Below are 23,882 nucleotides of genomic sequence, written 5' to 3' on the forward strand. Positions count from 1 at the left end.
ATTATTATGTGCTTACACCTGGACTAGCAAGTTAAAGACACTGTATGTCACTGCCCCACAGGTGGAGTCCCCATGCCTCTAGTGCAAAACAGAAAATGATACCCCATCCTCAAACACTTCACTTTCCTCTGTGAAAGCATCAGTAATTTTACATTGCAGATGAGAAAGCTAAGTCTAAGGGATTAATGGCTAGTATGCCATATTCCTTTGATCTTTTTACCCAGAACTAAGCAGTCTGTATTATTACATGCAAAGAAGAAAACATCTTTGAACACTCAAGCATGCCATGCCAGCCTTCATGCAGCCAAACGTTTAAACCTTCCAGATACTGTGCTTAGTCAGCTTTTCCTCACAAGAACTGTCCTCCTTGGGGAAAAGTCTGTTAAACCAAAACCGCCCATTTATGCAACAAGAAAGCTCTAAGAAGCCAGAACACGATGAGACATGTTGAGAACAGAACAGAATGCACGTAGGCACAGACTCATGACCCAAGGACAGACAAAACTACAAGCGTACAGAGCTCATGACAAAAAATGAGGGCTAGAGGTGTTCCTCTGGAAGCTGAGTAGTTTTTACATTGTCGGCCTCATAAAGGTTTGAGAACGGTCTCAATTTCTAAAGCAATTCAGCTGGCACTACAACTTTTATGATGGGAAAACATGTTTGTTCAAGATTAAGAAAGTATGTGTAGTCTAGGGCATGTAATTTTCCAACCATTTAGAATAAACCAGAAGATAGGAGCCTTGGAGTTTTGAGGCAGAGGGGCAAGGTCATGGTCCACTTGGATTAAGAAATTTAAAAAAAAAAAAAAACAAAACAAAACTGTAAGTAATAGTAGAAAGTGTTTAGGAGACAGTTGCTCTAGAAAATACCAGTTACAGGGGGCAGATGGGCATGTGGATGGATAGGCTCCATCGTGGAAGCCCATGAATCATGGCAGTCCACCTTCCTGGAAACAAAGTTGCCTCTCAACTTCGAGCCTCTCACGGAGTCCCTCTCTTCCAATTCATTTGTTTCATTCTTGGGGAAAACTCAGTTCTGTAACTTTGTAAGCTTTAATACCTCTCACATCAAAGATGCATGTAGTTATATGCTGTCTCCTTGTTTTCTTGGGGAGAATGGGGGAACCAGGGTAGAAAAGGGAGACAAATCTTAGACTTCAGTTCTTAAGAGCAGCCTTGTTAACCTTATTTTAGCAGCAACAGGCAGAAGCGCGGCGCTGTGTTTCACCAGTTGCAAACTGTATTTTTTTTTGTTTTTTTAGATTTTATTTAACAGAGACGCAGAGAGGCGGGGGGGAAGCAGGCTCCCTGCTAAGCAGTGAGCAGAGGGCCCAATATGGGGCTCGATCCCAGGACCCCGGGATCATGACCTGAGCCGAAGGCAAAGGCTTTAACCCACTGAGCCACCCAGGCGCCCCGCAAACTGTTTTTGTAACGGTTCAGCATACTGCTGCTTGGTTGTTAAGGAGATGCCTGAGATTTCCTCCCAACTGACCAACGCTGAGGGGCTGCAAGTGTGAACACCCTAGGGAGGGAGTGAGCAGCTTTCCTGCCAAGGGTCCAAAGTCTGATTACTCCCACACCTGGTCTTCTAACAGTATCTCACTAACTAGTGTGAGTGACTTTCTCCCAAAGTGACAACACAGCAAGTCCAGGGCCACTGAGAATGCACACAGACCAGTCTCACAGTTCAAGGTTCACTTGCCTCCTTTCAACTTTAGATTCCTTTTCAGCAAGGCAGACAGCAATGAGCAGCCTTATATCCCCTCTCCCAAGGTTGAGTAAATGGGGAGATAAATGGGGTGCCTGGGTGGCTCAGTTAACCATCTGCCTTTGGCTCAGGTCATGATGCCAGCGTCCCAGGACTGAGGCCCACATCTGGCTTCCGCTCAGAGGGGAGTCTGCTTACTCAAGTAAAATCTTTAAAAGAAAGTTTAAAAACATATATATATATGGGGAGATAAAGGCAGTAACTGTCCCCTCGTAAAAATTCCTGTATACACATTAGCTTTATTTTGTTGAAAACCTGTCATCGGGAGCCTGGGTGGCTCTGTCGGTTGAGTCTGCCTTCAGCTCTGTTGGTGATCCCTCTATTGACATCAAGCCATTCCAACTTCCTCAGCAGGGAGCCTGCTTCTCCCTGTCCCCTGCTGCTCCCCCCCCACCCCCCCCCCCCCGCTTGCTCCCGCCCCCATCTCTTTGTCAAATAAATAAATGAAATCTTAAAACAACCTGTTACCAAACACTCCATTCCTAGCACTAGCCTTCCAATGTTCCTGCACTAGCCAATTCCCCACAGGGCTAACTGGAACTCATGTATGTGTGTTAATAACCCTGTCATGCAGGCCAAGCAGCTCTAGGAAAGCAACACACAAAAGCACATGGAACACACAGCATAAATTGATCTATTCTGCAGTGAATTTTATTGAATTCATAGGGCGCCCTTCTTCATGGGAAAAAAAGAAAAGGTTGTACAGGCATGTTTTTGTGAGACAAACCAGTCAGAGGAAGCCTGCTCAGATCAGACCACAGAGCAGACACTAACCCACACCACAGCCCAGGGGAAGGTGCTTTTATTCAATACAAACAGCAAAAATGATAACAATGGATAAGACCGTAAATGCATAGCAACTTTCTGGGAGTCCTGGCGAGGCTCTGACCAACCTAGCATTCTTTTCTTACCAGCCAGGTAAACAACAGAACTCATCTGCTAATGCCAAATATATTAAAACTCTGACTCCAGTTAGAAATGACTACAACTGAGGACCTTTTCTCTAGCTAATTGTGTCCCCAAGTCAAAGGTGTCTAGCAGGTTAATTGCAACATCACCCAAGTCTCTGGCAGGCTGCACCCGTCCTGGTGACAAGGACAGCTCTACCGTGTTCTGTGCTGAGGCTGCTGGGCCTCCTGACTGCTAGTGTCCTTCGGTGCACCTTGGTCCTGAGCATTCTGAGACTCGGTCAGCTGAGGATAAAAGGGACCTACCAGCCAGTTGAGAGGCGTGTTGTTAACAAGATAATCCATCACATCATCTAAAGTCTCCTTCATTTTCTGCAGCTGCCCCTTGCTGGAAGCGAGGAGGCCGTCAGACACTTCCTTAAAAGAGGCAGCACTGCGGAAGCCTGAGTAGATGTCGCCAGCCATGACCCCCAGGTGACTGGCCTGGTCTTGGATGTTCTGTGGTAACCCCTGGACACTGGACAGCAGGGTGTGGCACGTGGTCTGGAGCTGCTGAGTCAGGCTGCAGGCGATAGCCAGAGTCCGTGACTCAATGTGCTGAAAACACAACAGTTGACAAATCAGCAGGGGCTCTAACAGTGCTATTTAATCCATCAGTTCAATTACAGTAATCGGGTTGTGTCCCCACACATACATGGATTCTTTGACTTTTAAAAGCTTAAGATTCCTGAGTAGAGCAGTGTTATGCACTTTTCAGGGATATGCATACAAGCTGCTGCAACCCAAAGAACCACCTCCTAGGACCACAGTGTGCTACTGCTGCATCCAGAACATTAGTGCCCTTTCACCTAGTTTATGCACCCAGGAGATCCTGGCTTAGCAGCACGGAGCTCTTCCAGCAAGCCCTGACTCACCCATCCTTACTCTAAGGCTGAGTTAGGCTCCTTTCATCTGTGTTCACTAGCACCTTGTTTATGTCATCAAAAGAGCAGTACAAATGTTTGTATCCCCTGTCCGTCTGATCTGTACCCAGTAGGAGGGCGAGGCCCATGTTTCCCACTTAATAGTATTCTATTACGGGTAATACATGTGTCTGTAGATTATTAAAGTTACTGCACATTTTAGTTTTTTGTCACTTAATCTAGGTACATAGTGATGTTCAAACTTCTGACAGAATACAGTATTCTGAGGAATGATGGGAAAATGAAAATGAAAAATTGGGTAAGAACGTCCTCAGAAACTGTAGGGGAGGACTCTGTCCCTGATGTCTTACCTCAGCACAGTGGGACTCATCTGTATCATCATAGCCAATGCTTCTCTTCCACTCCACCCAGGAAAGATAGAACTTATCCTGAGCACCTTGAATTTTCTGGTTGGCACTATGCACATTCTTCCTGGCAAATTCAATCTAGAACACATTGAAATAACACAAAGGGAACAAACCAGTCATTCAAGTTAGCCTGTTCTCAGATCTATGGTATCAATCAGGTAATATAAAAAGCAAGAATTTCCATTGAGAGTTTAAGGAAAAATCCCTGCTATTAATTTTATTGATTTTTTTGTAAATCAGCCAAGTAACCATAGTTCTTTACTGCCTGTTCCACTACTAAACCACAGTCTCCAATTTATCTCCAGCCTAGCAGAGGTAAAGCAACTCAAATTTAGTACATACATTCACAGAAGATAAAATGACCAAAGGAAAAGGAATTAAAACCTCCTCTTCCCCGTTGCCACCTACCTCTTTCCCCTTCCAAGAAACCAGTTTCTAATGGCAGTACATACGGTTCTGTAACTTGGCAACTTTCAAAGGCTACACAATAGCTCTTTTATGATGTAGCAATTTAGTTTCCTATTAGTTGACAGGCCTTGCTTATAGGGTTTTGCAATTCGAAATTTCTGCAAGTGTCTATAGGAAACACTTCCAAAAATAAAACTGCTCAAGGCATAGATGTAACTTAACCAGAACAGTCCCTACCTATATCCCCCAGAAGTGCGCAAGTACACACATACCTTCTTCCCTTCCCTACTTCATTACCCACAGCGTCAAGCTTTGCCAGTATGAGAGGCCAAGAGAACACTGCTTCCTAGAGTTCAGCTATCTATACCTGCTTTTCTGTGAGTCTGTATCCTCTTTGCCCATTTTATTCTTGGGTTTTTCGTTAAGATTAAAACTCTTAGATTTCATGACTGCATCATCTACTATCATCCATTGAAATAACTCAACTCACCTTGGCTACCTTTAAATGAAGTCTTACTCACCAGATTCACAGTGGAATGGAGCTGAGAAATGGTCTCTTGGCTTTTTTGCTTTGCTTCTTGAACCCTGTTGAGCGCCTGCTGGTAGGCACGTGAGCGGAGCTTGGTAGACAGGGATCCCAATCGAACGTAGTAACTTGGCTTCTGTACTGTATCAAACCCTTCAACTTTTTTTGCTTCTTCTTCTGAAATCGGAAAAAAAGGGGGGAGACCATAAGGGGTCACACGTTGTGATGATGAGGCCTGGCCTCTAAACCTGGATCTTACCTGGTCCATTCTACCAACCCACCTAGCAATTAGGCTCATTTCCCCAAGACAGCTCCTGCCTGCTGCTGGGCTTAACCACCCAACATATTAAGTTATCACTGCATCCTGCATTTTCATCTACACATCTCAATCCATTAGAGTCAGCTTCTTGGACAACATAGTATTTGGCACTGAATGCGTAACAATTCTATAAAGCAAAAGCAGACCATTAAAGACAATCCATTTACAGAAAATTTCTCTAGGGTAATTTCTCTCCAGTTTCCAAACTTACTATGTGGTATTCAACGTGAAACTTAAGCCTGCTTTAGGAGAAAGTCTACAGAGACACCTTATCGTTTGCCTGGGAAAGTAAAGGGAGATGGACTACAAACAGGCACAAAGGGTCTTCTGGCATTAACAAAAATGCTGTACCACTGGACTGTGGTGATGGCTGGGCACTCAGACTCACACAGGTGACTTTTATGGCATATGAAGCAGATCTCAATGGAGCAGTTTTTAAAGACTGCTTTTAAGATATAAACCATTAGTTCAAGACAGAAGTCCAATTACCTAGTTCCTTTAAGAAAAAAAAAAAAGATCTTATTTACTTATTTAAGAGAGCAAAGTGACAGATCAGAGGCAGAGGGAGAAGCAGACTTGTCATTGAGCCGAGAACTCGATGCAGGGTCCCAGGACCCCGAGATCATGACCTGAGCCGAAGACAAGAGGCTTAACCAACTGAGCCACCCAGGCGCCCTAACCAATTACCTAGTTCTTTCTCCGTGAGAGGGAGGTACTGGTCCACCAGCAACTCAGATTTGGTGAGCGCATTCTCTACTCCATTGCTCACCAGATGCATCATCCGACTTCCCAAGACTGTGTTAATGCTGCCACTGACCACAGACTTGGTCTTCTCCACACTGCCGGTCACCGCTCCTTTGGTCTTGTCCATCACCCCAGTGATGGTGCTGGCCATGGAATCCTTGGCCCCAGTCACCGTCGTTGTCACAGCATCTTTTGCCCCGGTTACAGCGCCCCGGGCACTGGCAACAACCTACACATAGAGAAATACCGCTGGGCTGAGGAGCAGCACAGACATAAATACCAACTACAGCAGCCTCCCCGAAGCACTAAAGAAGGAATCTGGCCCTTTCGCTCCCAAGATTAGGTGTGAGGCAAGTCACTTAAGAGTTGGTTAAGCCTCCATTTCCTTATCAGCTCTATCTGCCCTAGCTGCCACCGCCACCACTCAAGGAGCCAATGAGGTAAAATGATGTAGAATTTGTCGAAGTTTAAACTCGATGAATGTGTACTAAGGTACAAAGAGTACTACAGAGAAGAAAAGGTACTTTCCATGTTGACGTACTTATAGGGAGAGGAGCTCCCACAAGGCTGTGAGCAGACAGAGGTACGGCACATGCCCACCTGGCCCAATGCACATGGCCCCAGGAGGCCCGCTCAGGGGCAGAGAGGTCATTCTCCATCCTACTGGATGTGCTCTCAGAAACCAAGTAAGAAAAGGTTCTGAACACCACATCCGCATTTATCTAACACCACATTGGGATCAGTTACTCATGAGAGCAGTACCACCTAGAGGCAAAACCACAAATAAAGATCAGACTAAAAGCATTCTAGTCCAAAAGTGGCTAGCTCATCTCTGCTTCTTAGCAGTAACCTGACAAGTAACTCAGCAAGTAAGGGAGTGGCCTTTCAAAAATACATCCAGGAGAAGAGAGTATTCTCTGTTTCTGATACACACAGCCTGTGCTCAACATACAGAACACGAAGACGTGTGAGGCAGCAAGCCTCAGCACTCCCACCCAAGCTCACCTGGTTTGTTGGCTGATTGAGAATAGGCAGTTTCTCCTCAATCCGGTCTAGCCCCTTACACGCATAGGTATTGGCAAGGGCAACTAGAAGAATTGCAAATGGGGAAAACGTTAAGTACAGATAAGAATGAATACATACTACATTATACCTTGAACCTTAGGCCTTATTAATAAGAATAGCAAAACTGTTGATCCTCCTTTACTAAAGGATGCATCGCCTGGTGTCTAGCTCAACAGCAGGTTGCTGCCAACTGTTTTCTACTGACAGGGAAATAAAGGGGTGGAAGGAAGCAGCAGGAAGAGGCAGCAGCATACCAGGTAAGAAGCTGGCTAAGAAGCTTCTTCCTCATCAACTGCATCTAAGGTTAATGCCAAGGGAAGCCAGGCTTCACCGGAACCATCATTCCAGGAGTGAAGTAACTGAAATTCCCAAAATAAGCATTTCTACTCCGTTTTAACCCCACCTACACTTAAACCAGAAGTGGTAGCGTATTCTGATTTTGTCACCAGCCAAAAGTATGCAAACAGCACCCTGGATCTGGCCAGCAAGGCCCAGTTTTTAGTCTAAGCTTCCCTTCCACTAATGACCCACGCACTAGTAAGTTCATCTGGGAAGGAGCAAAGTTCTGTTTTGGAAAACCGGTCTCTAAAGCTTCCTTACAGTCCTAAAAGTCCATGATCTAACCACTTAGAGGCATGACTTAAACCCTTACTCAGGGGTCCCTGGGTGGCTCAGTGGGTTAAAGCCTCCCTCTCTGGCTCCGGTCATGGTCCCGGGGTCCTGGGATCGAGCCCCGAATCGGGCTCTCTGCTTGGCAAGGAGCCTGCTTCCTCCTCTCTCTCTGCCTGCCTCTGCCTACTTGTGATCTGTCAAGTAAATAAATAAAATCTTTAAAAATAGATAAATAAACCCTTACTCAAAAGCAGGTTTAAAAAAATCTTTAAAAAATTTTTTAAGAAAAAGCAGTTAGTAACAAGAAATGGGACCCTTCATACACTACTGGATGGACTGTAAAATGGTGCAGGGGCTTCGGACAACAGTCTGGTAGTTCCTTAAAAGTTTTACGCACTATTAGAAGACTCAGCAATCCCATTCCTAGGTATACAAAATACATAATTAGCTGACATTAAGTTCATTCACAATACGTGCACCCACCCTGTTATTTCCAGAATTTTTTCATCATCCTAAACAGAAACTGGTATGAGCTTTCTTTCTGAGGTGATGGAAAGGTTCTAAAATCAGTTGCGAAGATACTTGCACAATTCTATGAAAATAAAAAACCACTTCATTGTACACTTCAAGTGGGTGACCTGTATATGTTAATTGCAGCTGAAAGATATTACTTTTTAAAATAGTTACATTAAGTCCTTTATTTCAGTTCACCCACTAGCTCCCCTTGTGATCTCAGCTGCCAGTACAGAGGCATCTCTAGGTAACTGTTTCACTCTCCTGAACATCTACTGTTGAGGCAGGTCTTCTGTAACAATGAGGGCCACGTGGCAGTTTCTAAGCAAAGGCAGCAAGTGCTGGGAAAAGGCTAAGTATTCCCTGACCTTGCCTCTGTGTGCTAAGAGTGTTAAGGCTGGCTTTCACATATTCCAGCCAGTTCCGGGCTCACCCCTGCCCAATTCCTTGGGACTGAATTTTTTTTTTTTTTAAGATTTATTTTATTTATTTTGACAGATGGAGATCACAAGTAGGCAGAGAAGCAGGCAGAGAGAAAGGAGGAAGCAGGCTCCCTGCTGAGCAGAGAGCCCGATGTGGGGCTCGATCCCAGGACCCTGAGATCAAGACCTGAGCCTAAGGCAGAGGCTTTAACCCACTGAGCCACCCAGGCGCCCCTCCCTTGGGGCTGAATCTTGAAGGAAGAAATCAGAACTCACTTTGTGGTTCTAGCTTCTGGATGATGGGCAGAGCACTTGTCACAGCCACAGAAGTGATGGTCTTCACACCCTTCTCTGCCATCTCGCACACAGACTTCAAGCACGGATACTGATCCTTTGTACTGATATAAGCCGAAGAGACAAGGTTGTACGTGGAGCTCACCAAGGGTAGGTTGACTACCCGAGTCACCACACTCTGCAACCAAGCGGAGGGACGTGTTAATGCCTTCAAAACACCCGGGGAGGGAAAAGAATCAAGACACTATTTAAAATTCATACCGGTTGTGTATCAACTGCAACAGATGCCATTTTTCTTCTCAGAGAAACAGGATCTGTGGGAAAAACACTGCTTTCAGGACACCAGGACAAGACTCTCTCAAATTCATTTCCAAGTAAACGGGAATTTCAGGAAGAGATAAAAATTCAAGCTGAGGTTGTCTTCTGCACTTCCCCCCACCCTCTAGCTCTCAGCTCTCCCCCTGGGCAAACACGTTCTGACACCCCCTTTCAGAAATTATGGGTAAAAAAGTTCCAATAGGAAAGAGGGTCTGCAGGAGACAAAAGCAAAGACACTGCACTGTTGATATGTTGGTCTTGTTTATTCACCAGGATACTAGAAATGCCTTTCGGAGAGGATCATCTGTTCACAAACACATTGGAACCAAGTGAAAACCCTTGTTAAAACCAGAGAGAGCGGTGCCCGGCTGGCTCAGTAGTAGAGCATGTGACTCTTGATCTGGAGGTTGTGAGTTCAAGCCCCACACTGGGTGTAGACATTACTCAAAAGTAAAATCTTTAAACAACAGCTTTCAAGTAGAAGACATTTTTGACGGTCAAGACTATCAAGACTCTGGGGGAATTTATTCCTTCCTTGGGAAGGACTGCATTTAGTCTAGGGGAAACTAAGCACAAGAGCTCTGAGGAAACACTCCAGGAGGCCCTTCCATGTAAATTGTGCCTCCAATGACCCGTATACACCCACATAAAACCGCCTCAGTGCTAAGCAGCAGAGTGGGAAGAACCTGCACAGCCCGCTGGCCGCCGCGCCCTCAAAGCTACACAGTTCACGCTCCGCCCGCGCCGAGGGTCCCAGTGCTACAGGAATGAGTAAGAGCCCCTCTTAGGGCGCAAGTCAGGCGCCAGTGCCCACAGCCTCGCTGTCGCTACTTCCTGAAGAAATTCTGCTGAAGAAGATTTGCTACCGCATTTCCTTTTCGGTAACGGACTTGCGGGACAAATGGAAACTGTTACCCCGCAACCAAGCCCAGAAACTACACCCGCACGGCAGCTGCGGGCGAAGAGACTCGAAGGACAAAAGCCAAGAGAGAAAGCGCAGGCCCAGGAGACCGCCCCCTTCCCGGCCCCGACCCGGAAACCGCCCCGAGGCTGCGAGGCTGGCAGGCTCCGGGACCACCGCCCCGTGTTCCAGTCTGCAGCCCCGCGGGGTCCCCGCGCCACTGCGCGGCGCAGAGAACGGGGTGCGCGCACCTACCGACCCACGGCGGCGGAGAGCTCACGGCCCGGCGAGTCCCGCGCGGCGTGCGAAGTGGGGGACGCCGGCGACCGGCCTGTATTATACCCGCCCGGCCCGCCCCCCGCGCCTCCGCCGCACGTGATCCGCGGCCCAGGACGCGGAACTGCCCCAGGCCCCGCCCGGAGTGGGCGCCCTGCGGGGGGGAGGAGCGGGGAGAGGGGCGGGGAGGCCGGTGGCGGCGGAGTCGCGCGCCCCAATGGGCAGTAACCTGTTGATTCCCGTCAGTCCTCAAAATAGGACGCTCTTTAAAAAACGGAAACCCTGGCTCCTGGACTTAATCTTAGCAAGTAAATCACTGCTGAAGTTTGGTGAAATTTAACCCGATGACGGACCCGTGGAGACTGTTTTATGGCTCTTGTGTTTTTCAAGTCAGTCTTTCAAATATATTTCTCATTTAAAGCTGAGTCGCAGTTTCCAAAAAGGGCCTTGGAATGCCGTCAGTGGGCCCCCTTTTTCTCTGAGCGACACGCAAGTCCGAACCACTCCAGGATGATAGAGGTCTGTGCTGATTATGCAAGATTTCTTTTTTTTAAATTGTAGGTTATGCCTTCTAAAAGAGAGTTAGGAAGTTAAGTCGCCAACATTTGAGTTCCAGGCTTTTTGCCTTTAAAATGCAGGGACTTGCACCAGATGATCTGAGCAAACAAGTTGTGACAAGAGCCCAGGCAGGGTAGGAGTTCCGTGGACTTCCCCTCCCGCACCCCGACCTGCGGCAGGGGATTTCAGGGGCTGCTGCCGGCCTTGGCCGTCTCGCCTTCTTTCAGGGGGAACGTAAACAAGGGACAGTTGGCAGGTGGCAGGGGATCGTATTTAAAGCTCCAAACTGACCCAGTAAAAATGTATCCCTTACACAAGACCAAATTCATACATAGAAATTCCCTCAGCTGGAAAATACGGTATTTCTCCCTCTCTCTCGCACCGTATCATTCAAAATAAAACACAATACCAAACCATAAGATAAATGTTAGAAAATCCAAAAAGTAACTGAATTGGTTTTTAGGTTTTCCCCCCCGCTATGTGATTGACATTTTCAATGCTTCAAGCAATCAAATTCTTTATCTCTGTCTCTCTCTCTCTCTCTTTTTTTCTTTTTTGTGTTCCAGCTTTGTTTCAGCTGTAAGCAGATGTTTGGTGTGCCAGTTGTGAATCTAACCCCTGGTCTGATGTAAAATAGTAAGAATGTATTGACTTTTGAGTAATTACTCCTTGGGATCTTTTTTTTTTTTTTTAACTTCCCTCCAATTTGACCTCTCATTTTGTAACCTAACACTCTTGCCCTTTCACCTACTTCCCCATCCCCTTTCACCTACTTTCCCCTCCCCCCTTTCACCTACTTCCCCCCCCCCCCTTTCACCTACTTTCTAGTCATGCGTCCTCCTTAAGGAGGCCAAGCCTACACAGCACCTACAACCCTCCTTTGTCTTCCGGATTCAGTGAATGTGGAGGCAGCGGCAAGAATAATGTCCAAGTCTTCGCGGTGATTCTGATAGCCCCTGAAGTTTGGGAATCATTGTTTCATAGTAGTGTTTTTTTCGTACTGTGGGAGGGGATTTGAGCCTCAATTGGAGTCCCCTAGGGTGCTTGTTCAACTTTCTGCCTCCTTCCCCAGACCTGCTTAGCGGGGATCTCTCGAGAGTGAGACTCAGGAGCCTGTGTTTTTTTTTTTTTAAAGATTTTATTTATTTATTTGTCAGAGAGAGAGAGAGAGCGAGAGAGCGAGCACAGGCAGACAGAGTGGCAGAGGGAGAAGCAGGCTCCCCGCGGAGCAAGGAGCCCGACGCGGGACTCGATCCCAGGACGCTGGGATCATGACCTGAGCCGAAGGCAGCGGCTTAACCAGCTGAGCCACCCAGGCGTCCCAGGAGCCTGTGTTTTTAATACGCCTTTTGAGCCCCTGTACTCTTCACATACAGTTTCACATGTTCCTCACATTTCAGCCTCGGAACAGTCTGGAACCCCATCTTATTAATGAAGGAACAGCCTCAGACACATTAGGGGATTTGCTCACAGTCTTAGAGCTGAGTAAACAGCAAATGATGCAAGACTACATCCTACAGGCATGACCTCGGCTGGTTACCTCATTTCTCTTTGCCTTAGCTCCCTCACCCAGAAAGCAGGAATACTAATAGTCCTCCGCGCTCTATAATGGGTGTTCACTATACTCGGTTTTCAACTTTTCTGGGGCTTAAAATGTTTCAAGAGACAAGGTAGAGGAAATAATGTAGCAATGAAAGAAAATGATCAGACCTGTGATCATCTTCAGTGTAAGGTAAACCACAGACAAGTAACACTGTACAAAACAAGCAAACTAAACTCTGCTGTTAGAAGTAAGGAGAACAGGGGCACCTGGATGGCTCAGCGGGTTAAAGCCTCTGCCTTCCGCTCAGGTCATTTTCCCGGGGTCTTGGGATCGAGCTCTCTGCTCAGCAGGGAGCCTGCTTCCTCTTCTCTCTCTCTCTGCCTGCTTCTCTGCCTACTTGTGATTTCTGACTGTCAAATAAATAAATAAAATCTTTAAAAAAAAAAAAGAAGTAAGGAGAACAGTTCCTTTGGGGGCTAAGGAGGACTAGTGACTGGGTGCGGTCATGAAAGGTCCTTTGAGTGATGCTAATTTTTTCTTTCTTTTTTTTTTTTTTTTTAAGAGGAAGCGTGAGAAAGAGCACACACCACACACTGCGGGGGTGGGGGGGGGGCGGGGGGCGGGGCGGGCAGAGACAGAGGGGGAGGGAAAGCGAGAATCCCAGGCAAGCTCTGCACTCAGCAGGAGCCGGATGCCCGGCTTGATCTCATGACTGTGAGATCATGACCTGAGCTGAAAGCAAGAGTCACTTAACCAGCTGAGCCACGCAGACGCCCCACTGCCAATTTTTTCTTGTGCTGGGCACTAGTGACATGTCTGTGCTCTTTTCGTGAAAGTGTATTAAACTTATATGAATTTATGTATTAATATATATAAAATATATTAAACCTAAATATTTTTTGCATGTATGTTCTACTTCTCTAGATGAGTTTTAAAAAGTTGAGAGAAGAGGTGCCTGAGTGGCTCAGTTGGTTCAGCATCTGCCTTTGGCTCAGGTCATGATCCCAGAGTCCTGGGACTGAGCCCCTCAGCCAGCTCCCCGCTCTGTGGAGAGCCTGCTTCTCCCTCCCCCTCTGCCTGCCACTCTGCTGCCTACTTGTGCTCTATCACTCTGTCAAGTAAATAAATAAATAAAAATCTTTTTTTTTAATTTTTTAATTGAGAAAAGAAAAAAGTATAGTTGTGCTTCCTTCATAAATTTTTGCAAGGATTTTTTTTTTTAAGATTTTATTTATTTATTTGACAGACAGAGATCACAAGCAGGCAGAGGCAGGCAGAGAGAGAGGAAGGGAAGCAGGCTCCCCACTAAGCAGAGATACTGATGCGGGGCTCGATCCCAGGCCCCTGGGATCATGACCTGAGCCAAAGGCAGAGGCTTTAACCCACTGAGCCACCCAGGCGCCCCCTTTTGCAGGGATTAAATGAATCAACACCAGGTACCTAGATATGGTAGCTATTATTTAATGTTTAATAACCACACCCAGAGCTGTTTTGTCCGAGAGCCGTGCTGGGCATTGGGCTGAAGAGAGCTCAGCTCACAGGGGAATTAGAAGGGGCTCCTAAGGACCAGCAGCATCCCAAGCCCTGCCCTAGTCTTCCTGAACTACAAAGTATGGGAGACCCCCTTGACAAAGAAACCTATTCTAGAGTTTATAGCAACTTAGCCTCTTTGAGTATATAACTGATACAAAGTAATAGTGAAATAGCAAGAAAAAAGTAACTGCCAATGAAGTTTCCTCTTCTAGAGGAGGGGCAACAGGTTCTCTCCCTGGCTGATTTCTCTTTAGTCTGGGGTTAGCACTGTGAGCTCCAGCTACATTCACCTGCACATGCTCCAACATGCAGCCCTCTCTCCCCCCTCCCCCAGCCCTCCCTCTTTGGACATACCCTCAGTCTCTCTGTCTGGAATGCCTACCCATCTAGCAAACTCGACTCACTCTGGGCTACACAGCTCTTTTCTGTGAGGCCCTCCTCAGGCCCAAGGACACAAACTCATAAATGGCAGAACTAAGCCTCAAACCAAGTAGGTCTGGCTCCCGAATCTATGGTATGTGTTCTTAGGCAGTGAATAGAATTGACCTTCATAGGCCTCAATGCCTGTATGAAGGAGTTGGTATCCAGGGCTCCTTCCAGCTGTATTGTCTTAATCCAAAAAAATAACAATACATTGTTTATGGTGTTACAATGTTCTTTCTATAAACATTATCCCAAACCAGTCAGGTGCCTTTTCCTATTCTTGTATCCTAAGACATACCCCATTCAATAACAGCAGAAATAATACTATGTTTGTTTCTTTTCATCTGAGCTGGAAATTAGATAAAAACTGCTTTTCTCATGAACCAGAGACAAAAATAATGGGTCACAGCTAATGAGTCAGGAGGCCAGATGATTTCTGTTTTGACCAGTTCAAACTCCATGCAAACTGGTCACCAGCAGGAAGAATTTCTTGGATGACCCAATTAATCTACTTTCCTAATCATGCCCAAGCTTGATCCTCTGCCATTCTTCTTTTATTCCCTTCCAAATACCTTGGAGAGGAAAAGGCAACTCCTCTTTCACATGGCCTTTAACTTGACTTAGTTTCCAAACAAACCAACCTCCTCCTCCTTCTCAAAGAACTTCATATATTTTAGCCTGTCAGGCCCCTTCCCTTCTCTATCTGAAACGGATAACTCAAGGAGAAGTATACAAAAGATAGAGCTCATCAAATTTCAAATCCATGTCTTGTCTGATTTATTTTTTTTCCCTCCATCTTATAGTTTGTTATAGGTTTGAGATTTGATAAACTGAAATTATCCTGGGCTATCACAACTTCATGTAATTTTTTTTCTCTTTTAGTGAATGGAATTTTTTTAAAAGATTTATTTATTTATTTATTTATTTTAGAGAGCGGGGGGGAAAGAGTGAACGCAGGCGCAGAAGGGGCAGAGGCAGAGGAGAGAGAGAATCTCAAGCAGACTGAGTGTGGAGTTCCATGTGGGGCTTGATCCCATGACCCCAAGATCACAATCTGAGCTGAAACTGAAAGTTGGTTGCTTAAACGACTGAGCCACCCAGGCACCCCAAAGTGAATGCAATTATTAAATGAATTCATAAATATAGCTTACTTTTGATTATTTAATATCCAATTTATTCTCTATCACACACAAAGGACTTGGATTGCCTCATAAAATGCATAGAATATAAGAATACATTTTATTTTTTTAATTTTCTATAAAGATTTTATTTGAGAGAGAGGGAGAGTGAGAGAGAGAGAGAGAGCGGCGCACAAGCAGCTGAGAGGCAGAGGGAGAGCTCTCTCCACTGAACAGGGACCCCGACATGGGACTCTATCCCAGGACGCTGGCATCATGACCAGAGCAGAAGGCAGACACTTGACTGACTGAGCCACCCAGGTGCCCAAGAATACATTTTAAATAGCCAAGAGAAATAAGGCAAAGAGTGTGATGACGCTTACTGTTTTCAGAGTATCATCATCACATCAGGTAATTAACGTTCACAATAGGAGAGGCTCAGTGACTCAACTAGGATGAAGAAACAGCTCCTAAAATAATAATCAATTGTATGAAGAGAAGCTGCTGCACTAGAGCTTATCAATTATAATAAGTTCTTTTGTAGTTTCTTACTACAGCATAAGAGTGTGGGGGGGGGGAATAATAAAAGCCAAAAAAACCCCCACTGACTTTGAAATCAGAGCCCTGACTTTTCCCCTCCAGTTTTATTGAGATACAGTAGACATGTAACATTGTGTAAGTTTAAGGTGTACAATGTAATTATTATATGTACATATATCTGGAAAAAGGATTACCACAATGAGGTTAGTTATCACATCACATACTGACAATGTGTGTGTGTATAATGAGAACTCTTAAAATCTACTCTCTTGACAGCTTTGAAATACACAAAGCAGTACTGTTAACTCTTGTCACCATGCTGTATATTATGTCCCAGAACTTATTCATCTTAGAGCTGGAAGTTTGTACAGAGTTCCAACTTGGAATCTATGTATACTTTGCTGATAACAATAACACCTACCTCAAATGATTATTGTGCAAAAGAATAAGACAATGAGTATAAGGCCCCAAACATAGCACCAGGCAAATAGTAGTTTCTTAGCTAGTGTCATTGCCATTCTCCTATTAATTCCATTTTGTTCACAGAAAGTAGAGTCAGGTATAATTCAGGTGATGAGAATGAATAGAATTTTAGAGCAGAAAGAGATCCTATCAATGATCCCATCCAGTGAGTCCCTGTGCATATGACAATGGCCTGGGGCACTTTTTTTAAAAAAATACAGATTCTGGAGGGTGCCTGGGTGGCTCAGCCGTTAAACAACTGCCTTAGACTCAGGTCATGATCCCAGAGTCCTGGTACCTCGCATCTGGATCCCCATTCAGCCAGAAGCCTGCTTCTCCCTCTCCCACTCCCCCTGCTTGTATTCCCTCTCTGGCTGTCTCTCTCTCTCTCTGTCAAATAAATAAATAAAATCTTAAAAAAAAAAAAAATACAGATTCTGGGATCTCATCCCCAGAGATTCTTTTTCACCATATTTAAGAAATAGTCCAGGTGGTGCCTGAGTGGCTCAGTCGGTTGAGTGTCTGACTCGATTTTGGCTCAGGTCATGATCTCAAGGTCATGGGATCGAGCCCCACAGTGAGCTCTGTGTTCAGGGCAGAGTCAGCTTGAGATTCTCTCCCTCTCCTCCCGCCCTTCTCTCAGCTTGGGCTTTCTCTCTCTCCCTCTTTCCCTCTCTCTCACTCTCAAGTAACATAAATAATAAATAAATAATCTTTAAAAAAAAAAAAAAAAGAGGAGCACTTGGTTGGCTCAGTCCCAGTGGGACTGAGCCCAGCATCAGGCTCCATGCTCAGCTGGGAGTCTGCCTCACCCTTTCCCTCTGCCCCTTACCCATACCCCCTCCTCTGCTTGTGCGAGTATCTCTTGCTGTCACTCTCACTCTCGCTCTCTCTCGCTCTTGCCCTCAAATAAATAAATAAAATCTTAAAAAGAAAAAAAAAGTCCAGAAACATTTGAAAAATAGCCCAGGTCATTCTGATGCAGGTAATCCTTTGAGAAATACTGCATTCCAGCCAGACTTATAAGGGACAAAGCCGCTGAGTGAGTTGCCTAGGGCACCACAGCTGGCAGAGTTGACACCGGAACCTGAGATGCCTGGCTCCATGGCCTTCCCACAATGTGTACAAAAATATAACTCGACAGGAGATCTGTTGCGCTGAATCATTTTGGCATAAAGAATTGCCCTTTATAATACATACAGTTGACCTGTGAACAACAAGGAGTTGAGCTGCAGGAGTCCGCTTATATGCAGATCTTGTTCAATAAGTGAAATACAGTATTATAAATATATTTTCTCTTCCTTACGACTTCCTTAATATGTTCTTTTGTCTAGCTTACTTTATTGTACAAATACAGTATAGAGTACATATAACACAAAATACGTGTTAATTGACTGTTTATATTCTTAGTAAGGCTTCTCATCAACAGTGTGCTATTAATAGTTAAGTTTTGGGGGAACCAAAACTTGGGGGAAGCAGATTTTTTTTATTTTTTTATTTTTATTTTATTTTTTTAATTATTTTTTAAAGACTTTATTTATTTGACAGAGAGAGAGATCACAAGTAGGCAGAGAGGCAGGCAGAGAGAGGAGAGGGGGAAGCAGGCTCCCCGCTGAGCAGAGAACCCCATGCAGGACATGATCCCAGGACCCCAGGATCATGACCTGAGGAAAGGCAGACATTTAACCAACTGAGCCACCCAGGTGCCCCTATATGCAGATTTTTAACTGCATGGGAAGTCAGCACCCCAGCCCCTGTGTTGTTCAAGAATCAACTGTGTTTATTAATTTAAACTCTAACTCAAGCTTACTTACCAGCACCAATGTTAGAAAGATAACCAATTCCCAACCTCAAGGCCTAATAACCCAAGAACTTGGGATTTGGAGGTTACTAGAGCATAGGAGTTTGCAAAATTAGTGACTTTGTCCAAAGTAACCTAAGCAGCTCTGCCTGAAGGTCACAATCCATTGTGTAGCCAGGTCCACAACAATCGGGACTTGACCATGGGAAAATTGAAGTGGGTGAAGTATTTTCTGAGGGCTAAGAGCCTACTTTCCCAAGGTGGTTTAATGTTCTTTGTCTGCTTTAAGTCTCTCTGCTACAGCATCCTCCCCAACACACTCCAATCCTAACAAGCCTGTGCTCTCAGTGAAAAAGTCAAATGTGCTTTGTAGATGAATTCCAACCAAAATGCTAAAGACAAGTTCAGTAGGTCCTCTTTTCTGGGGGCATTTACAGGTTAATAAAAATCTTTTTCTTTTTTCTTTTTTTTTTTTTTAAGATTTTATTTATTTATTCATGAGAGAGAGAGGCAGAGGCAGAGGGAGAAGCAGGCTCCCCAAGGCGCAGAGAGCCTGATGTGGGACTTAATCCCAACTCCCTGGGATCACAACCTGAGCCGAAGGCAGAGGCTTAACCATCTGAGCCACCCAGACCCCCAGTCTTTTTCTTTTTTAAACAATTTACAAAACACACTCTCATAGGAGGAGGAAGGACCTGCTTTTCCTATTCTGTGCTCTGGCTCAAGGTCACCAGTTCAGGCATAACCGGTTTATAAGTGCTGGAGTTGGGTCTCAGATCATGTCTGCAACCATCAGAGCCAAAGTTCTTTCAGCTCTGTCATGCTATCTCGGTAGGAGGAAAGTCTAAAAGTCCCCAGCAAATGTTTGTTGAATGAATGTTCATATAACGATCAAGAGGGAATGAGGTAGTAAGTAAGAGGGGAAAAAAAGGTGAGGACCATTTCCTTAGAGGACCAGAAAGGAACTGCTCTTGGTAGATGGTGAAGAAGGCTATATGAAGTTAAGAAAGTCTGCCCCGAACACACACACACACACACACACACACACACACACACACACACACCCCTTCTCCCATATAAGACCTGTGTGTCAAGTCTCCAGGCCTGATCAGTTCCCCAAGGACATCAGATCTGTGCTTACCACGTTTATATCTTTTTTGCTCTTCCTCAGGAGTTAAGAATTGTAATCAGGTCATTTTAATTTGCAGCCACAAAGTCCAGATGACAGCCATGAATTCTAGATCAGGAAGAAGCCCTAATGATTATCTCTCTAACTCGGTGGGTCTCTCATGCTTCTGTGTGCATGAAAATGGCCTGGGGCACAGACCTTCAGGCCAAGCACCTCCTTACTCCTCAGATGGCTGCCTCAGCGGCAAAAATCTGTGGCCAGGCACAGCTGTCCTTGTGGTCTGTCCTTGGAAAACCTGTCCTTGTGGCCTGCTTTCATTTTTGTGAAGATGCCTGATCCTTCCATTTCTGAGTCTTCCTATTAGGAAGGTAGGAAGTAGGGGCAGGAGAGGAGTGATTTGTTTTTGTTTTTTGTTTAAGTATGTTTATTTTGGAACGATGACTGAGCCCAAAGTTTCAGGAGCGACTTAGCTATTATATCCACTGTCATTCCGCATCCTAGCTCTGGAATGTGATCGGGCAAAGATTATTTTCCTAGCCTGGCTTCTGACAGGGCCAATATGAACAGTCCTTGATGACTCAACAAAGAACTGAGAAAGTTAGGGGCAACATGACTTTACCAACCACTGCCAGGGCCACTTCCAGAATTATCCCACCCTCTGGCGGTAGAATAAAACTCTCAAGGTGAAGTTCAGTCATCCAAGGATGAGTCATTCCTTTGATCTGAGCCAATTAACTAAAGTTCTACATTCAACTTAATATTTTATTACAGAAAAATCCAAAAAGCTTTGTAAAGACCAAGGGGGTATATCATGATCTCCCAAGTTCACTAGATATGCAGAAACATGCTGATACAAACACTATGAAATTCATCAAGAATTCAGAGTTGACCTAAAATTTAAGACCAGACTGGGGCTGAGTAATTCCGATGTCATTTTAACTGATCAAAAACAAACAAACCAACATAAACCTGTCTTTGATGATCTTCGAATGTTAGAACACTGAAATGAAAAAAAATAAAAATAAAAATAAAAAAGGTATGTGACACAAAGTTACGCTGTTGAAAATGACATCTATGATAGCTACATTGTTTTTCCAAGGCTGCCGAAATTTTCATGTTTGGCTTTAGCAAACTAAAACCATTCTGATCTACCATCCCAGGAGAAAGGGAAGACCATTTTTCTGAAACTGAGATATAGATCAGCCAACTACCACCATACCCCCCTTTACCATTTGCACTCATTTCTTAGATTCTGATTAGTTATAACAGGATGGTTATGGAATATGGACCCAGAAACACTGTTCCCTCCTCTCCCACATTAAGGGGCTTTGGGCTGGTTTTACAGGTTGAAAAATATAATCTTGAAAATGCAGACAAAGAACTATATACATACGTACCTAGGTAATATACAGCGGAATTAAATTGAATGTCATGCATATCATACATGCTGGTGTCTTATTCCTCTTCCCACTCTGCTCTTTTTACAAATTTTCTACTCCTCAAAACCATTTCAGAGTTGAGGAAACCACATAGCACTTACTTTGACAAAAGTGTTAGATAAGGAGGAGAGTTATTGGGAAAGAGAATATATTGGAAATAAATGCAATTTCCTTTTTTGAAGTATCATTTTATTTTTGATCAATCTACTACTAGGATCTTACCATAAAATTTTGACTATAAAAATAATATGTGAGAAAAAAATAATATGTGAAAAATGTAATATATGCCTATTGAAAAAACTTTAAATATAAAATTCAATGAAATAATAATAATCACCCATAACTCTATCACCTAGAGATAACAACTGGTAATTTTTTGGATTACAGCATATCTATATGTGTTCTATGTAAATGTATTTATCTAATCTTATACTTTCATAAAAGTAGGTTTATATTATCAGTATTATTTGGTAGCTTGCTTTTTTGGTAAATGTATGGTGAACATTAAATTTTCTACATCTGTGTGTCCACGTACCTCCATTCTGTTACCCAGTTACCCACATAACTCCATTCTGAGTGATGAGGGAGCAGGAGGCTGGCTGAGGACAAAGCAAAAGCTGGCACCTTGCACCCCCTCTCCACCCACTCCCCTAGGTAGTATGTGTGACATTCCTCAGGCACCCCGACTGCCCTAAAAGAAAAACAAATAGTTAACTTGCAGAGATCACAATCCTGCAAGGCAGGAGTCTCCCTTGGTTTACAAATGTCCTTGAGATTTACAACAAAGAAGTTACCTTATCAATAGCCCAATTTCCAGAGGCGCATAACTCAGTTCCTCAAGCCCTAATGTCACCCTCCCCTCCATAAACAAAACTGAAGGAGGCTGAGGTAGAAGGAAAAGTAAATAAAGTTAAATTTCTTCTAAACCTAAATCTCACTAACAAGGACGCTTGATAGCAGGAATGCGACATTCCACCAGGAGACTCCCAATTGTCTTTATGTCAGTGCCTCATTAGAGGGAAAGCGGCCTTGGCTGGATAGTAACAAGGACTTCAATATCCTGACAGTCTTCTTTACCCTGATAGCCCTTCTGAACACCCCCTTTGTCCTCACCTACCCAACTCCTGTGTATATAACCAGCCACTCCTCACATCCCCGGGGCAGCAGCAGCTCTTCCTGCCCACGGGTCCTGTCCCCGTGCTTTAATAAACCACCATTTTGCACCAAAGATGTCTCAAGAATTCTTTCTTGGTCATCGGCTCCGGACCTCAGCCCACCGAACCTCACCTAGGTTCTAGAACTTCATCATGAGTAACATGATTCTTTAGTTGAATAAATCTCTTGGAAAACAAAAGACTTACAGGGTGCCTGACTGGTGCAGTTGGTTAAGCATCTGCCTTTGGCTCAGGTCATGGTGCCAGGGTCCTGGGATCAAGTCCCACATTGGGCTCCCTGCTCAAGCGGGGAGCCTGCTTCTCCCTTGCCTTTCTCTCTCTGTGTGTCTCTCATGAATAAATAAATAAAGTCTTAAAAAAAAAGAGAGAGAGAGAGAGACAAAGACTTAACAAAAATTCAAGGAGGGAATACAGAAACAACCCAGGTTGAAATTTAGAGGATAGAAATATTATAGCCTCTTTTCTTTCTTTCTGTTTCTTTTTTTAAAAAATATTTTAGTTATTTATTTGAGAGAGAGCATGAGCGAGGGAAGATGGAAGACAAAAGAGGGAGAGATGTTTAACCAACTGAGCCACACAGGCACCCCCCCATAGCCTCTTTTCTGTTCAAACTAAAGCAATGCTAACCGTGGTCCAAAGACTTTTGTCTGGGGATCAACATAAAGCTCTTTTTTAAACATCACCTTCCTAAAAAAATTTATAAGTAAAAAAGAATGCCAGTTGGACAGAACATATGTTTAACTAACCAAAGCAAACCGATTTTTCATCTGCTTCTCAACCTGTAGCTAAAAGAATGATCTTCATACTTTCATAAATAAATATCATAGCTCTCAGTGACTACCCAGAATATAAGGATTCAGATGTTTAAAACCCCCAATGTTGTCATTAGGATGAATAAAAATAATTCATGGTCAACTGTATTTTTTTTTAGATTTTATTTATTTATTTATTTATTTATTTTGGGGAGCAAACATGAATGGGGGGGAGGTGCAGAGGGAGAGGCAGACTGCCTGCTGAACAGAGACCCCAACACGGGGCTCCATCCCAGGACCCCACGATCATGGCCTGAGCCGAAGGTAGAGGCTTAACCAACTAAGCCACACAGGTACCCTATGGTCAACCGTCTTTGAAAAATACAAATAATATAGCAAGTCTGCAGAAAAAAAAAAAAAGAAAAAAAAAAAAGAAACGAAACGTAGAAAGAAACATCATAGCCATCCCTAAGTTGAAATAAAAGGAGGAAGGATAACTTTCTCATGTAACTATAAAATATCTACTGAACGGTTATTAAAGTATGGGAATTTTACAAGGAAATCTACCAAAATGTTAATTATAGTTATCATTTGGTGGGAGGATTATAGTTCATTTTTGCATATTGTTTATCTCCATTCTCTAAAATGAACTATATTACAGGAAATTAATTAATTAATTAACTAAATGAACCATATTACTTGTGACAGAATAAGAAGGCTTTTTAGTGAATATTTTTTTAAGGTTGTACTTAATGCTCAAAAATTAAATACTTAGCTGCAGGAGTCACTGATGATTGCTAAACTGTACCCAGCAACTCGATTACAGAAAGCTAGTAAGTGGGTAGAGTTCACCTGTTCTAGAAAATCCACCTGAGAACGTTACACGAGTACCTGAGTCAGGAGGCCCCATAGCTGCTTGGAGATGGCCAGTTAGAAAGTCTCAAAACGGCAAGTCTAACTCATGAACCAAGGCATATTCTCTCAAATGTTCTGAAAAAGT

The 23,882-nt window shown here is 44.1% G+C and overlaps 1 protein-coding gene across 5 annotated transcripts in view; it reads right to left on the reverse strand.

Moving 5' to 3' along the window:
- PLIN2 (perilipin 2) overlaps positions 1–23,882 on the reverse strand; it is a 58,421-nt gene that overhangs the window by 8,464 nt on the left and 26,075 nt on the right. For 2 of the 5 annotated variants that reach the window (XM_080819736.1, XM_080819738.1), the window contains exons 1-8: positions 10,389–10,644; positions 9,176–9,228; positions 8,897–9,092; positions 7,014–7,096; positions 5,952–6,237; positions 4,941–5,122; positions 3,955–4,089; positions 2,988–3,278 (exon numbers count right to left, since the gene is read on the reverse strand). In XM_080819736.1, coding sequence (XP_080675862.1) covers positions 2,988–3,278; positions 3,955–4,089; positions 4,941–5,122; positions 5,952–6,237; positions 7,014–7,096; positions 8,897–9,092; positions 9,176–9,205 — 1,203 coding nt within the window. In that variant the 5' untranslated portion in view covers positions 9,206–9,228; positions 10,389–10,644. Of the gene's footprint in view, positions 1–2,987; positions 3,279–3,954; positions 4,090–4,940; positions 5,123–5,951; positions 6,238–7,013; positions 7,097–8,896; positions 9,093–9,175; positions 9,229–10,384; positions 10,645–23,882 lie in introns of those variants that run through there. The other 3 variants (XM_080819734.1, XM_080819735.1, XM_080819737.1) reach the window with 2 other exon arrangements.

The sequence above is a fragment of the Martes martes genome (assembly GCF_963455335.1).
Source record: "Martes martes genome assembly, chromosome: 12".
Lineage (NCBI taxonomy): Eukaryota > Metazoa > Chordata > Mammalia > Carnivora > Mustelidae > Martes > Martes martes.